This window comes from Protomyctophum parallelum, assembly GCF_964188405.1.
Source record: "Protomyctophum parallelum genome assembly, chromosome: 11".
Lineage (NCBI taxonomy): Eukaryota > Metazoa > Chordata > Actinopteri > Myctophiformes > Myctophidae > Protomyctophum > Protomyctophum parallelum.
The window spans coordinates 46520750-46537189 of NC_139707.1; the positions used below are offsets into that span (position 1 = coordinate 46520750).

The window sequence follows — 16440 nt, forward strand, 5'->3', positions numbered from 1 at the left end:
GAAATCACTGAAAAATGTTTTTAACACATGAATTTGTTTTTAAATGTTGCAATGAAACTCGCCGTGAACTTGTAGATGTACTATTTTCACTATTGCGATATAGGAGGTTAATGGATTCATTCATAAAAAGAAAAATAGCATGTCTCAAAGCAAACAAAGTGCTCCTACTGAGCATAAAGTGAGCATCAGTCTTACCTTGGCTGTGGGCGCGTCTGCAAAGCGGATGAACAGTTTGTTGGTACCTGGGGTCGGACTGAACGAGTAGATGAAATGACTGTCCTGTGAGAAAACAATACAGCGTGAGATAAGGGATTATGGGAGCATTATGTCATACTTTAGCTGTTGGAAAAATAGCAGATCTACAAGCTCATAGTCTTTTGAAAAATGTGGTGCAAATCTTTGAATATATATTCTTTCAGAGCCAACGTTTTAAGTCAAATCTTTGCTTCTGGGGGGGGGGTCCCTGGAACCACATATTTTCAGATGGGGGTCGGCGGTCAATTACATACATTTTTGGGGGTCCTTGACATGACAATGTTTGAGAACCACTGATATAGAAACATGGGTGTTTCAGAAAACAGTCAGGATTTAGAAGAAATTTCGTTGATGTAAGGCCTAAATGGGTTAAGAGAGGATCATTTGACATGCTGACTGGTGAATAACTTGGCATTATAATAACAACAACAATTTGTAAAAAAAAAAAACATTTCAAGATACGACAAATATTTGGAGAGAATGGAAGCCCTTCTACTAGAAGCAGTGTGAACTGTGAACTAGAAGAAGCCCTTCTACTAGAAGCAGTGTGAACTGTGAACTAGAAGAAGCCCTTCTACTAGAAGCAGTGTGAACTATGAACTAGAAGAAGCCCTTCTACTAGAAGCAGTGTGAACTGTGAACTAGAAGAAGCCCTTCTACTAGAAGCAGTGTGAACTGTGAACTAGAAGAAGCCCTTCTACTAGAAGCAGTGTGAACTATGAACTAGAAGAAGCCCTTCTACTAGAAGCAGTGTGAACTGTGAACTAGAAGAAGCCCTTCTACTAGAAGCAGTGTGAACTGTGAACCGACCAGGAAAATGGGCAGTTGGAACTTGTCATTGAGAACCACGGCGTGAACGCTGCAGGGCCCGCACAGCCTGGCCGTCACCTCGGACAGGAAGTTAGCGTGGAAGATGAACAGGAGGACGCCGGAACCTGGAGAGAGAGAGGGGGGGGAGAGCACAGAGAGAGAACAGCAGCAGAGAGAGAGTGTGTCAATGAACACCTGAACAACATCACAACCATCAACAAAACAGACCTCACCTCTCGCAGTAACTAACTAACTATTGTTTCAACTCTGATTGACCACAATAGAGCATATAATAGAGCATATAATAGCATTGGGCCTGACGTCGAAATTTAAAAACATTATTCTAAATAAATCTTTCTGGAATAAATATTTTCACGATTTTTCAAAAATAGCAGACCTACAAGCTCGTAGCGCGCCACTCGGTGGCGCGCTATGAGCTTGTAGATCTGCTATTTTTCAATAGCTAAATTATAACATAATGTTTAAAACACCAAAAGAGGTTGAGAGTAGTAAGTAGCCCTTGCCGAGCCATGAGGCCCATAGGACAGGAGCCTATCTCCTGTTTCTGTAGCCATGAGGCCCATAGGGGCAGGAGCCTATCTCCTGTTTCTGTAGCCATGAGGCCCATAGGGGCAGGAGCCTATCTCCTGTTTCTGTAGCCATGATGCCCATAGGGCAGGAGCCTATCTCCTGTTTCTGTAGCCATGAGGCCCATAGGGGCAGGAGCCTATCTCCTGTTTCTGTAGCCATGAGGCCCATAGGGGCAGGAGCCTATCTCCTGTTTCTGTAGCCATGAGGCCCATAGGGGCAGGAGCCTATCTCCTGTTTCTGTAGCCATGAGGCCCATAGGGGCAGGAGCCTATCTCCTGTTTCTGTAGCCATGAGGCCCATAGGGGCAGGAGCCTATCTCCTGTTTCTGTAGCCATGATGCCCATAGGGGCAGGAGCCCATCTCCTGTTTCTGTAGCCATGAGGCCCATAGGGGCAGGAGCCTATCTCCTGTGTCTGTAGCCATGAGGCCCATAGGACAGGAGCCTATCTCCTGTTTCTGTAGCCATGAGGCCCATAGGGGAGGAGCCCATCTCCTGTTTCTGTAGCCATGAGGCCCATAGGACAGGAGCCTATCTCCTGTTTCTGTAGCCATGAGGCCCATAGGACAGGAGCCTATCTCCTGTTTCTGTAGCCATGAGGCCCATAGGGGCAGGAGCCTATCTCCTGTTTCTGTAGCCATGATGCCCATAGGGCAGGAGCCTATCTGCTGTTTCTGTAGCCATGAGGCCCATAGGGGCAGGAGCCTATCTCCTGTTTCTGTAGCCATGAGGCCCATAGGGGCAGGAGCCTATCTCCTGTTTCTGTAGCCATGAGGCCCATAGGCGCAGGAGCCTATCTCCTGTTTCTGTAGCCATGAGGCCCATAGGGGCAGGAGCCTATCTCCTGTTTCTGTAGCCATGATGCCCATAGGGGCAGGAGCCCATCTCCTGTTTCTGTAGCCATGAGGCCCATAGGGGCAGGAGCCTATCTCCTGTGTCTGTAGCCATGAGGCCCATAGGACAGGAGCCTATCTCCTGTTCCTGTAGCCATGAGGCCCATAGGGGCAGGAGCCTATCTCCTGTTTCTGTAGCGTGAGGCAGCTTGATGTACAAGTACAACCCCTGGACATGACGCTAGTATGTCGCAGGGACTTACCCCCCAATTCCAACCCTTGATACTGAGTGCTAAGGGTCCCATTTTTAGAGTCTATGGTGTGACCCGGCCACTTCTGGACTCATTTCTCCCATAGAGATTGATAAAAATACTTTTAAGTAGATTGGCTATTTTCAGCATGCAACTAATTGTAAAATGACTTATAGTGGATCTCTTGTCCACTAGTGCCTTCCTAACATTTTGGTCTAGTTTTTTATTTGTTGACGAAATTGTCAGTATATTTAGTCTTAGTTTTAGTCATCATAGCTGAATTTAGGTATTCGGTATTCGTCTTAGTTTTAGTCGACAAAATCAACACTGTGTGTGTGTGTATCGTTAGCCTGATTATCAGACTGTAGCTTTCTTGAAGCTTCAGTCTGACATTGTCTCCTGTCTGAGCCATTTCAAGGGGGAGGGGATTAGAATTTCCCTCAACCAATAGCCATTGTTGCTTTTCCCTCCTTCCTCATGTGTGTTGCGCTGTGTGATGACGCTGAAAACAGGCCTCGGCGCCGATTGGTTGTCCGTTAGACCCACCCCCCCCACCACCGATTCTCATTGGATAATACATTTTTGTACCGAAGAAATTATAGGTTCACAGTGACAGTGCAACAACCAGACCAAGAGATGCAGTCCACTCAGAGAGAGGAGGCGGGGTCTTTGGGCTGGATCCAGGCTAGTGTGTCGTACCCTCCGTTGGTGGTTGCTGCTTGAAGGAGAAGTCCATGGAGAAATCCGCCCCCTCACAGAGCCGGTGGCAGGCCAGGGGAAACACCGCCTCCAGCAGCGTCAGACGGGACTCGAAATACGCCCGGATGGTCTCGTCTGCTACCGTGGACAACCTGAGAGGTATGGAGGAGAGAGACCAGAGAGAATTCACAACCAGACATAAGCATGATTAAGACTTTGTTGTATTATTCTTTTTAATAATGTTTATCCCACAATTTTGTAACCCATTTTTTCCACCCAGTGTCAATTATCTAATTCCCCAGCCGGACGTAGCGCGTGGAAGGAACACGGTAGCAACCAGTTCCTTTCCCCTCCATCAGGCACCCCGGCTGGCCAGGGGGAGGCCGTTTAGAGACCAGGATTTACCGTAGGTAGTTTGGAGGAATGACTGATTTTACACTTGCTGAAAATAGCCGATGTACAACTTGTGTGTAAAATGACTTATACTGGATCTCTCGTCCACTAGTCCCTTCCTAACATTTTAGTCTAGTTTGTATTTGTTGACAAAATTGTCAGTATATTTAGTCTTAGTTTTAGTCATCATAGGTTAGTTTTCATATTGATTCCATTTAGTTTTCGTCAGTGAAAGAAGGTAGTCGACGAGCATTTTTTCGTCGTCTTAGTTTTAGTCGACGAAAACAACACTACTAGGAAATAGATCGGGGCTGGTCTCAATAAACTGGACCAGGAACAGATGGGGGCTGCATGGTCTCAACACTCACATGTTGCCGTGGTTGGTGATGAGGTCGCTGACCGTCAGGTTGTTGCTGACCTTGGCGAAGTACATGGCGTTGTGCTTGTGCTTGGACAGGATGTTGCAGTCGGCGCCGTACTCCAGCAGGAGGCGCACCACGTCCGCGTTGCCTCGCTTACAGCCCTGGAGCAGAAGGAGGGGGAGAGAAAGAGTTTAACCCATTCTGGGCGGGAACCCCTCTTGGTGTTTCAAGCATTGTTAATACATTAGCTATTGGAAAAATAGCAGATCTACAAGCTCATAGCGCGAGTGGCGCGCTATGAGCTTGTAGGTCTGCTATTTTTTTTTTTTTTTAATCGTTAACAATAACATGTGTCGCAAATCATTGAATATATATTTCAGAGCGAACATTTTTAACTAAAATATTTGCTTCTGGGGGGGGTCTCTGGAACTACATATTTTGAGATGGCGGTCCGTCCGTGGCCCAATAGAGATAATTCTGGGGGTCCTTGACATGAAAAAGGTTGAGCCCCACTGACATAGAAACATGGGTTTTTCAGAATTTTTTTAGGATAGAAGCCGTTTTTTTAATCGACCTCAGTCCAGAATGGGTTAATTTCTATATCGGTGGCTCTCAACCATTGGAACGTGGATCAATGGTCCCTGGGGTTGTTTTTCCAGGTGGTCCCCAGCTAAATGATGGTAAGTTGGTAACCAAAAGGACCAATATTATATAGACTTTTAAACTCTTGAGAGCCCCACAGTCGGTCGACACTTTTAAGAGAGGACTAAAAACTTTCCTTTTTACCAAAGCATTTTTATAGCCTTGACCTTGTGTTTTAAACGTTCCTGCTCTATTAGATGTTTTTAATGGTGTGTTGTTTCTTCTGCTTTTATTCATTTGCTGTAGCACTTTGAGATTCTGACGAATATAAAGTGAGTTATAAATAAAATCCTTTATTAGTATTACTTAATTAACAAGAAGTCTACACAATTTTGCCTGTTTTCTCTGCTATGGTACCAACATCGATACAGCACGTTTTGTGTCTGAGAGGTTTGTCTCAAATCATGGTTGGTATGAAAAAGGTTGAAAACCACAGTTTCCAGAATACTCTTCGTCAGCGAGATCGTTATACAGCAGCGAGATGGTTATACTGCGTTTCACACTTCAGAGGCCCTCCTCTGCACCCTGTCTTCCTTCCATCATGCCAGCAGCCGTCTTTCTACTATTGTTTTCTAAAAGAAAGTCATTTGATTTTCTCTGATTCCAATTTCACCTTCATCAGAGCCGTTTCGCCTCCCATCGTCTGAGCGTTGACGTGAGAGCCCGCCTCCAGCAGAATCGCAACCGTTGTCAGGAAATTCTGATCAGAAAGAAAGAAAAAAAACATCAATATTTGTCAACAAAAAAAACCGGGGGAGAATAAAAAAATAATAAGAAAATAAGTTTCAGATGGACTGTCAAGACATCTGGAGGTGCACGAAGCATCCAAACAAAAGCCATCAGAAATTCGGAATGACGTCAAAATGTAATTATCCGATCATTTAGAAGCATAATAATAAGTGTTTATGGTCACTTCTCCGTCAGAATGAACGAGTGGCGCGCTACGAGCTTGTAGGACTGCTATTTTTTTGCAAAAATTGTGAAAATGCGGCACAAATCTTTGAATATATATTTTTTCAGAAGACTTTTTTATTCATTTCGACGTCAGGCCCAAATGGGTTTAACCCATTCTGACCGGGCACCCATTTTGGTGTTGGCATCATGTTATGCTTTAGCTATTTAAAAATAGCAGATCTACAAGCTCATATCGCGCCACCGAGTGGCGCGATACGAGCTTGTAGGTCTATTTATTTATTTTTAATCGAAGAACGACTGACATTTTTTGAATCTGATCTCAGGTCAGAATGGGTTCATCAGACCAGTGTGTGTCCAGTGGAAACCTCGTATGAATCTGATCTCAGGTCAGAATGGGTTAACTTTATTTCTTTTGCAGGTTTACCTTTTCGGCTGCGTGCATCAGGGCCGTGGTGCCGTTCTTCTGCCTCCCGTTGACCCTCACGCCCTTCTTGATGAGCAGACGCAGGATGTCGTCCTGACCTCCAGCTGCAGCCAGCATGCACAGCGACATACCGCTGGAGTCCTGCGTGCACATGGTAAATGGTGCATTTATAGAGCACCTTTATCCAAGGCGCCTTACATAGATTGTGCATTACATGCACACACACATTCATACACCGATGCCGGCGAAGAAAAAACATGCAAGGCACCAACCAGCACATCAGGAGCAATTAGGGGTTCAGTGTCTTGCTCAAGGACACTTCGACACTTAACTCTGGGGGAGCCCACAGGGTTCGAACTGGCAACCTTTCGGTTTCCCCTGAGCCACTGCCGCCCCACATGCACACACACACACACACACACACACACACACACAAAACGCACTCACAGAAACAGACACGCAATCACCACCACACATCAGTCAACTCGATCCAATTTGGTTGTGGCTGTGATCCGTTCTCAATGTGTCCTGTGTGTATGTGTATCTGAGTTTGTGCGATATACCTTAGTCTTCTGCTATGTAAACACAGAACCCATTTAGGCCCGAGTCCCGTTCTACACTAAAATAATGACTAATATATACACACTAACGGTTTTCTGAAAAAACCTACGTTGCTATATCTGTGGTTCTCAAGCTAAATTATATTTATTTTGGTCACGGACCCCCCCCCCCCCCCCCCGTTTCAAAATACTTTGTCCCAGGGAACCCAGAAGCAAATATTTGAGCTAAAACAAATTACGGGCCGGGCAGCTGGCGTAGCCGTCTTGACACCTAGGCCAGTAATCCTGACAACAGTGTGTCCGCATGTCGCGGGTTTGAGTACCCCATTTCCTGTCAACCTACTGTATATCTGTCAATAAAAGGCAAAAAGCCCAAAAAATATCTTGAAATAATAAAATTGAATTAAAAATAGTAATTAAAAAAATATATATATATATTCAACGATTTGCAAATGTTCCCGATCTTTCAAAAATAGCAGATCTACAAGCTCGTACCTATGAGCTTGTATATCTCCTATTTTTGAACAGCCAAAGTATAAAATAACACAAATGATTTACTAGTCTGACATTGTGAAAGGGCTTAAGCCCTATAGTACTTTGTTGTGCAACAAGTAGTGAGAAGTGCCCATCTAAAAGCTTCATTTGAGATTGAACTAGATAAAGTGCCCCTCGGGGCACAGGTCTCCACCAGGGCAGGTCAGGTTTTGGCCTCCTGGTGGTCGCTATAATAGGCCAATGTGAAAAGGGTGCCATTTCTTGGCAATTGGATCATTTGAGGCATTTTGTTCCAAAAATGTGTTTTGCAAAAATCCACCTGTTGGTGGCGCTATAACAGGCCAATGTGAAAAGGGTGCGATATATTCCTCAGCCTAGTAGGAAAGTCTGTGAAAGATTTCACGTAAATTGCACCCTGCGTTCATGATTTGAGGCTTTTTGTTAAAAACGGGCAGATCCTGCAAACTTTGAAAGCCAATGTTAGCCAATTAGGATGGAACAGATCAGATCGGACATATCCGGCTTGAACACATGACTATAGACAGTGTGAAACGATTTGCGGGATTTTTGGACAGAATTTGGACTAATAATATCAACAAATTTTGTTTTTCAAAAGTCGGCCTCCTGGTGGCGCTGTAACAGGCTGTTCTGGAAAATTTAGGGCAGAGGTTCGTTCATCCGTTGACATCCAGGGAGTGTGGGTGCAAAATGTGGCATCGACCGGGTTAACGGTGCCGGAGATTAGCTGGTAACAGACGGACTGACTGACACACACACGGACGGAGTGCAAAACTTAGGGCCAATTCATACTCCTATTTTACCGCTGTAGTGCCGAAATGTCGCACTGAAGAACCGACTTTAGGACCCACACCCCGAACCTCAAATGACGTCACATTGTAGGCTCTACAGTCGAACAAGAGCCGAACAGACTTTTATTCGGCTCTAAAATAGGAGTATGAATCGCGCCATACTCTCTCCCCATGCCGCCGGCCTGGTGGAGACAAAAATGTCAAAAGCTTAATCCAAGGAACGTTTTATTGTCCAAGCAGAAGATATAGGTTCCATACAGTAACTGATGAGTAACAGAACTGAAGGCAACATGATTACATGAAAAGTGACACACCGTGTGCTCATAACGTCATGAAATAATATAACATTCTACTGTACAGAAACTCTGTGTGTGCGGGGGGGGGGGGGGGGTCCATGTGGCATCAAATCACCCCGTTACTTTTCCTCAGTCGACACCCAACATCAACGCTAACATCTGAATGACCATATTGTATATTAGATCAAATACTGTATAGACCTGAAACCTGTTTTTTTCTCTAGCACAACTGTTTCATGGTCGCAAAAAAAAACTGTACATAACACAGGAGGCCTAAGGAGACTTACTGGTGATACCAATAGAACTAGAGGCTACCAAAATAAATGCAGTAGATCAGGATTGTGCCGACTGTGACACAGATTAGTAATAAAGGGCCCCTATTAGGCCAGTATATTAGTTAAAAAAAAGATTAGCATAATCATGGTAGTCTAGATTGTAGTAATAAAGAAATTCAGACAATATGCATTCGTCATATTTGAAGCCAATTAAACAAAAACAAATATATATATATTATACAGTATATAAATTATATAGTCATCACTTGGCTTAATCTCGTCACCAAAGAAAGTAATAGTACGATCCACGTGCTATACAGAATAGTGGATCCAAGGATTAATAACCGGTATTTCAACAGTGAAATCCAATGAAAGACGATTTCATTTCCCCCACCAAAGTGGCTGATTGAACAGGCAAGCATACACTGTGCTATTGTACTGAGAACAATCTACCAGCATTCTTCTCAAGGATTGCGTTAATTTCGTACCCCGTTTTTTTTTTTTTTAAGCATCTAATGGTCAACAAGATAAAAATCACTTGAATCTGGGTGGCTGGGCAGGAGGGCCCATACAAAGACGCATGGCACAATTCCTATCGCAGGTGTCATAAAGTTTCAGAGAACAGAGAGGTTTAAATAAAAAGCATTAAAAAAAGTCTTCTGGAAAAAAAGTAGAAGCCCGTACAGCTCCCAATCTGGAAACTGTATCAACGGGTGCACAGTTGTGACAAGTATCAAAACAAACATAATGATAGCACTCACGGCTCAATCTATTGAAGGCAATAATAAATGTTGCCTTCAATAAATACACGTCTATCCACGAGTGCTGGTATTCTGGTTGCTTTAACCCATTTTGGACTGAGGTCGATTAAAAAAAAAAAGGCTTCTAAATCCTAAAATTTTTCTGAAAACCCTATGTTTCTATGTCAGTGGTGCTCAACCTTTTTCATGTCAAGGACCCCCAGAATTATCTCTATTGGGCCACGGACCCCCATCTCAAATTATGTAGTTCCAGGGATCCCCCAGAAGCAAATATTTTAGTTCAAAATGTTCGCTCTGAAATATATATATATATATATATATATATATTCAATGATTTGCGCCACATTTTAATGATGTATCAAAAATAGCCGACCTACAGGCTTGTAAGTCTTCTTTTTTTCAATAGCTAAATTATAACATGTTTAAAACACCAAAAGGGGTTCCTGCCCAAAATGGGTTAAAAAAAAGGTAGTTCAAAGAAATCAAAAATACATTTTTAACAGTGATTAAAAAATATATATATATATATATATAACCAAACTTTTCTACTCTTTAACTTATGTAATAATAAAAAAAAACACACAACATTATACATGATTAATGTTAAAATGAGGAAATAATACGATGAACTAATTATTCTGAAGTGAAAATTAAGTTTCAGCATTTCGCTGAGGTGTATATATATATATACACACACACACACACACACATTGAGCTGTAGTGCTTAAATAGCAGGAGGAAACAGAGGCCATTCCTGCCATGGGTTATTATTATTATGGGTTATTAAGGGCTATCTACAATCGAAGCTCTAGTAGTCAGCCCATAAAGCCCCATTGTGAACCCGGACATGGAGTACGTGGATTACACCAAGGTTTTATGTTGGAGACGTTGAGTATGGATCCTCAGCATGTAGAAACTGCCGGAAACTGCCGGATGCTAACTTGCATTATGTTGAGCAATTTTCATAATTGGCATGTGACCTTACATTAACAAAGGCAAAAAAAAGCTAAATTTCATCATGCTTTATGTAGCATGTGACGTGTCAAACTAGGGGTTTTTCATGATGCTGAATCCATTCCAATTAGTTTTGCAAAAAAAAAAAACCTCTTCGGGCTAAAAACGGCCATAGCCACTGTGCCAAATATGCAGATGTCATCACATTTGTGATGACAGCTAAGGCCGTTTTACTCATACACACCCATACTCAAACTCTCTAACATAAACCCTCAACATGTCCATGTTCACATTCTGGCAAGTGGACTATAAACTAAGTATATACGGTATGTATACACTTGGGCCAGTCTATGTAGAAATATTATTTTGTAAGGGGCAGCGAAACTTGATTGCATAAAATCATTATTATATGATCAAATTAACTGAAAAAGAAAAACATACAAAAGAACACTACACAAACATGACAGGCAGAATTACATCAACTTTTGAACAATGTTTTTTAGGCATCCATTTGGTGGAGAATAAAGAATTGAGTGTTCAAAGACAATATGGATACATCGATACAAGTAAATGTTAGGGCTTTCATTCTCTCAATCCGATGGCTGAAGTGGCTAGGTCATTTTGAATACAAAAAGGGACCTGGTTGAATATATGCCCCGTGTTTATTGGCATTTGTATCGAGGTGTATTGGGTGCATAAATGCAACACCTATTTTTGTTCCGCTTCTTCAGACATTTGGTTGGTGGCTACTGGCTAGAGCTAATTTCCCACCTTGGCTTAACAAGCATGTTTATTACATGTTTAAAAAGACGGATCAGAGCTTTCTCCACAAAGCATCGACTAAATTCAAGATATTACATGAATGCAAACTGATAATATTAAACTTAAATATTAAACTTGCTTTTTCTGAGCAAAGCTACAAATGTTCTTCAAGAATCAAGATAACCGAGAGGGGTTTATTTCTCACCACCCATTATATTATGTGTATTATTCATGCAACAGTACACTTGGTCCAATGGATATATCTTCTGATTCCTAGCAGCTTTGCAATCCTCACAACTTCAAAAAACAATCATTTGAATTCAGAGGGCATGGCCGAATTTCAAGCCAAGAAGCCATCCATAGACTGGGTCCAGGTTGAACTAGCGTTCATCGCATCCATAGACTCGGTCCAGGTTAAACTAGCGTTCATCGCTAATGTGTGTCAGAACAGTTCTTGAACCTATAATTGTCAAGCTTGTGCATTCCAAGCTTAGCACCAAAGATCGCTCACTCCTCCCCTGCCCTTGTTTTGCTGGGCACTGAATCTTTCCTATGTTTGTGAAAAACATTTACAGGGACAGATAAACAGGAGCATCCCATTCCATGCCAGAACTGTGACCGTCTTGATCACGTCGCCTGGGTGTGACGCCTCTCTTTTTAATCGACTGGATGGTGTTGTGTACATAGTACTTGACCTCCCTCCACGACCTGCTCCCCAACACAGGTTCTGCGGCTAAACACGCCTCGCATTCGTTTTTGCCCGGGACCTTCGCCATTTTACACGGGTCTCCTAGCTGACGCCTTACGGCGGCCTGCTCTGGCTCGCTCCATATCCTTTTGATTCTCTTTTCGGCGGTTATAGAAGAATCTCTCTCTGTCTTTTCAGAATCATCTTGTGTCTTTGCAGGAGGGAGCACGGGGGTATTCGTTTGCACTACTGGTGGCCTGTCGGGAACCATGGGTGGTGGTGGTGGGTGTGTGGGTGGCATCACCCGTGCACCTGGGTGCGTTGGTGGCATCACCCGTGCACCTGGGTGTGTGGGTGGCATCACCCGTGAACCTGGGTGTGTCGGTGGCATCACCCGTGCACCTGGAAGGGCTCTGTGTGAGCTTGAAGGGTACGGAGGTGTACTCGAATGGTTCAAGGGTGTAAATGAAGAGACCATAGAAGTGCTAGGATGGTTTAACGGTGCAAAGGACGACACCATAGCTCTACTTCTCTCAATCATACGACTGTAATTGGGAGCAATCGGTGGGCTGGGAGCGTTCAGTGGCGTGAACGTAGGGACCAGTGGTGGGTTTCTAGTGTCCTGTTGCATGTACGGAGTAGACATTACTGTGCTTCTACTGTTATGTGGCGAATATGCATGAGCCATTGGTGGAGTTCTAGAATTGTGTGGTGAATACCCAGAATGTGTCGGTGCACTCCTGTTGCCGTGTAGCATGTACACAGAGGCCATTGGTGCGTGTCTAGAATGTTGTGAATACATCTGCCCCATTGATGCGTTGGCAGCATTCAACGGCGTGAAAGTAGGAACCATTGATCTACTTGTATGGGCCATGTTTGCACTGGCAGCACCCATGGGCGAATACCCTGACATCATTGAGGTTATCTGTTGTGAGAATGTTGAGGCCAAGGGATGTGCTGCATTAGCCAAGGGATTCACTGTCATATCCAAGGGATTCACTGCCGAAGCCAAATGATCCACTGTCAAGCTTCCTATACAGTCATTTTGTCGCACAGGATGAGATGTGCCACCAAAACTCTTGTCCGGAGAGTCTCTCCTTACAGAGGGGTTTCCTTCTCTCGGTCTCTTGGGTTCAGAGAATACGGCTTCGTCCTCCGAGTTGCCTTGGCGTCTCTTTCTCAGCGACTGCATCATGTTGTGAGCGTAGCTTTTGACGTCTGTCCAAGACCTGCCGAGCAAAGCTGGTTCAGCAGAAATGCAGGTATTGCATTCCTTTTTTCCAGGGACTTTGTAGATTGAAATCAAGTCACCAAGGCCGCGCTTCACAGCTAGTTGTTCTGCTTCACTCCACGGTCTTTTCTTTACATTCTGTGCAGTTGTGCCTGAAACAAGATCAAGTCAGGGGAAAAACAATATTTAGCGTGGTAGCCTACACAGCCTACAACACGAAATGTTATATTGTTAACACTGGAATATATCAGTGGTAATTTGTGAGACTCACACCACCAATGCTACCAATTACTTGCACACATTCTGTTACCCCAAAACAGATCAATATTTAGAATTACAGTAGACATACACTTCCATGCAATCTGTAATAAAAGACCAACGCACCAATGTATGAAACTAAGTGGTTCTTTGCAACATACTCACCATCGTTTGTCTGGTTTGCAGTATCAGATCTCACCGCGCGGTCCAACTTGAGCAGCCGTACGCTCATTTCCTCCAACTGGGTTGTGTTTTCTGAGAGCTTGGGGCATTCCTGCATGTCGAGTTCCACCAGCTTGGCCACTTGAGCCAATTCTTTTTCTCCGAGGCTCAGCAGCTGCCAGTAGCTGGAAACCTGCTCTCGTACTGTTGGCGACAGAACCGACTCTGGATTTTTGGCCTTGCATTCATGTGCAGCTCTTCTGCAACAGTCCAATCCTCTAATGTAGGATGTGCCTTCATTTCGGGCAAAGACATAAGGGTTGTCTTTCGCCACACCGGCTTGCTCTCGGTTCTCTACAAGCACATCAATCAACGCCACCATTCTTTGCGTTAGCAGGACCAAAGTGTTCCTTCCAAACTGGCCTTCTAGTTCCAACTTTATAAAGCTGTCACCGAGCTCCAACTCCAATTTTGTGCTTTTCATAATTTGATCAGCAGATGGCACAAATGTATTCTTAGTCTTACAAATGGTGTAAATCTCCAAAACCATTCTACCAATATTCCCTATCCTTGCTCTGTTAAAGAGGCACACCTCTGAAATTGTCGCCTCACTGAGCTTTCTCCATGTTGAAAGATTGGGGCTTTCTTTTAGCTCTTTCCTTGCTTTGTCTCCTTCTTTCTGAACAAATTTGTGTAGTTTTATCAAATCTTCAACCAGGGTTGATTTGTCCACTTCCTCTTTTATAACCTCCGGTTTTCGGTATGAAGTCCCGAGAGCTCTACGGGAAAAACGGTCATTCCATTCTGTATCAAGAAGATGAATGAACCGCTTCACTTGGCTCTCAGTTTCATTGTCTTCCGTCATTCGACTTTCTCCAAAAGCGATTTCTGCAGCTCGTTTCAAAGAATATCCGATCTTTGAGACAAGGGAAATCGTTTTAAATCTACTGGAACTTGGGTCAAAACCACTAGCTTTCTTGGCCCCTTCGACAGCCAAATTAAATTTGGATGGCACACATATTTCATGAAGATATTGAACACTGCTGTCAAGCTCATTCACAGCGAGCACAAATCTACCCAGTTCCCTCATTTTTTGTGCAACGTAGGTATACTGAGACTTCACATGGTCATGTTTCGCCGACAATGCTTTGCCATACTTGCAAATTAGGGGGTCATTCCTGACATGCCTTGAGATGTCATCTTGATGCATGATGTCTATGATTTCATCACAATCCCCTGCGAAAAACTCTACAGTTGGGTCAAATCGAGAGGCAGGACTCTGGGCGGTGGCTCGTCCCACACCGTCGGGGGGCCTCTGCTCTCCCCTCTTCACTTTACATGCACGCTCGTGTTTCCACAATTCAGTTTTGCGATAAAACGTGAAGCAGTGTTGGCAAGGAAGGTAGTCACGCACAGATATTGCGGCATCCGATGACTGTCTCCTAGCCACGATTTCTCTTTCTACACTTTTCAATGCTTCAGAATTGTGTTCATAATTTCCTCTATTGCGAATTTGATCGAGCAAGGTTTGTCTTATTTTTGAGCCTTTTGGAAAGTGTATTGCATGGGCAACATCTGTTTCATCTTCATGTCTTCTTTCTAAATGTCTTACAAGTTGAGAGAAAGCCATTTTGCAGTATACACAGAAGTTCTTTTTCCTCGATAGTTCTTCTTCGTCACTCTCTATACCAGGTGGTGTAGCAAGAACTTTCTTGCTGGTCCGTGAACTGGATCTGGTTGGTTCCTTCCTCTCCCAAGTTCTTTTGCGACGTGATTGGGTTTTTGCAATTTCCTTTGAGCTCTCGGCTGATGGCTCATCTGCTGTGCCATTGTCCGGCACGGGAACGTGATCTTCTTCATTAGTGTCACATTCTGCCATGTCTTGTGCCTTATCACTAGCGCCATTCCCTTCTCCAGCGCAACTCTTTTCTTCACTCGCAGCGCCATTCCCTTCTCCAGCACAACTCTGTTCTTCAGTCGCAGCGCCATTCTTTTCTCCAGTACAACTCCGTTCTTCACTGGCAGCGCCATTCCCTTCTCCAGTGCAACTATGTTCTCCACTCGCAGTGCCATTCTTTTCTCCAGCGCAACTCTGTTCTTCACTGGCAGGTTTATGTTCTGTATCCAATGTCTCTTCCGCACCGACTGGACTCTTATGTCTCTCATCTGTCATTCCAGCATCGCTACTCAAGCTCTCATGTGCAAAATCTAAATTGAGTTCACTGGACAAACCAATATTTGTCTCTATTGGTATTCCAGGTTCATCTACAAGACCATCCTGATAGGTGTTCCGTTTTGTTGCATTGCTTTCACCGTTCCCATATCCTGAATTATTCGCATCCTCTCTGAGCATCGGCTGCTCAGTATGTGTACTTGCAAGATCTCCTGGAACATGATCTCTTGGGCGATCAGAAACCTTCTGAACATTGTCTTTAACACTTTCCTCTTGGGAATTGTCCATGTTGAGATTCGACCTAAAAACACCACTTGAACTTCTCTCTTCAATCAAGCTCTTCTCCCCTTCAACTGATCTCCTCTCGTCAACCGCACACGCCTGTAAGAGAACAAGTATATGTAAGACTGATGCCAAGTCCAACCCCATTATCAATTTAAAATATGAATAAATATAAATAAATGGTTTAGGGGGGACTTTTCTTTTTAAAGTTCTCTTTCACAAGATGTAAAAGGTGTCAACTAAATTATTTAGTATTCCCTTTGAAATCATCTGCAACATTTAGTTGCACGCACCTTGGTAATGCCCCTGAGATTGAAGCCCATTCAAACAGAATTCTAAGCAATGCCCACACATCACCATTTAGCCTAGCGGTGGGTGGAACCGCTCACCCCTCCATCCAAAAGCTTTAAAATTTTCGATACAAAAACCACATGTGACCCATTCAAGAAATAGTTAATGGCTTTATTGCATCAAGCAGCGTCTACAACGTTTTGACATTGTAAATGTCTGACCAAGAATATTGATTCATGGGATGTTGGGATGAAATACTGCATGGGAGGC

General features: G+C 43.7%; 1 protein-coding gene across 3 annotated transcripts in view; it reads right to left on the reverse strand.

The window, feature by feature from the left end:
• Positions 1–16440, reverse strand: part of mphosph8 (M-phase phosphoprotein 8) — a 38187-nt gene that overhangs the window by 1585 nt on the left and 20162 nt on the right. For 2 of the 3 annotated variants that reach the window (XM_083777065.1, XM_083777064.1), the window contains exons 8-9: positions 13428–15978; positions 10910–13156 (exon numbers count right to left, since the gene is read on the reverse strand). In XM_083777065.1, the coding sequence (XP_083633191.1) occupies positions 11655–13156; positions 13428–15978 (4053 nt within the window). In that variant the 3' untranslated portion in view covers positions 10910–11654. Of the gene's footprint in view, positions 1–195; positions 280–1065; positions 1191–3437; positions 3590–4198; positions 4354–5447; positions 5535–6173; positions 6315–10909; positions 13157–13427; positions 15979–16440 lie in introns of those variants that run through there. The other variant, XM_083777066.1, reaches the window with a different exon arrangement.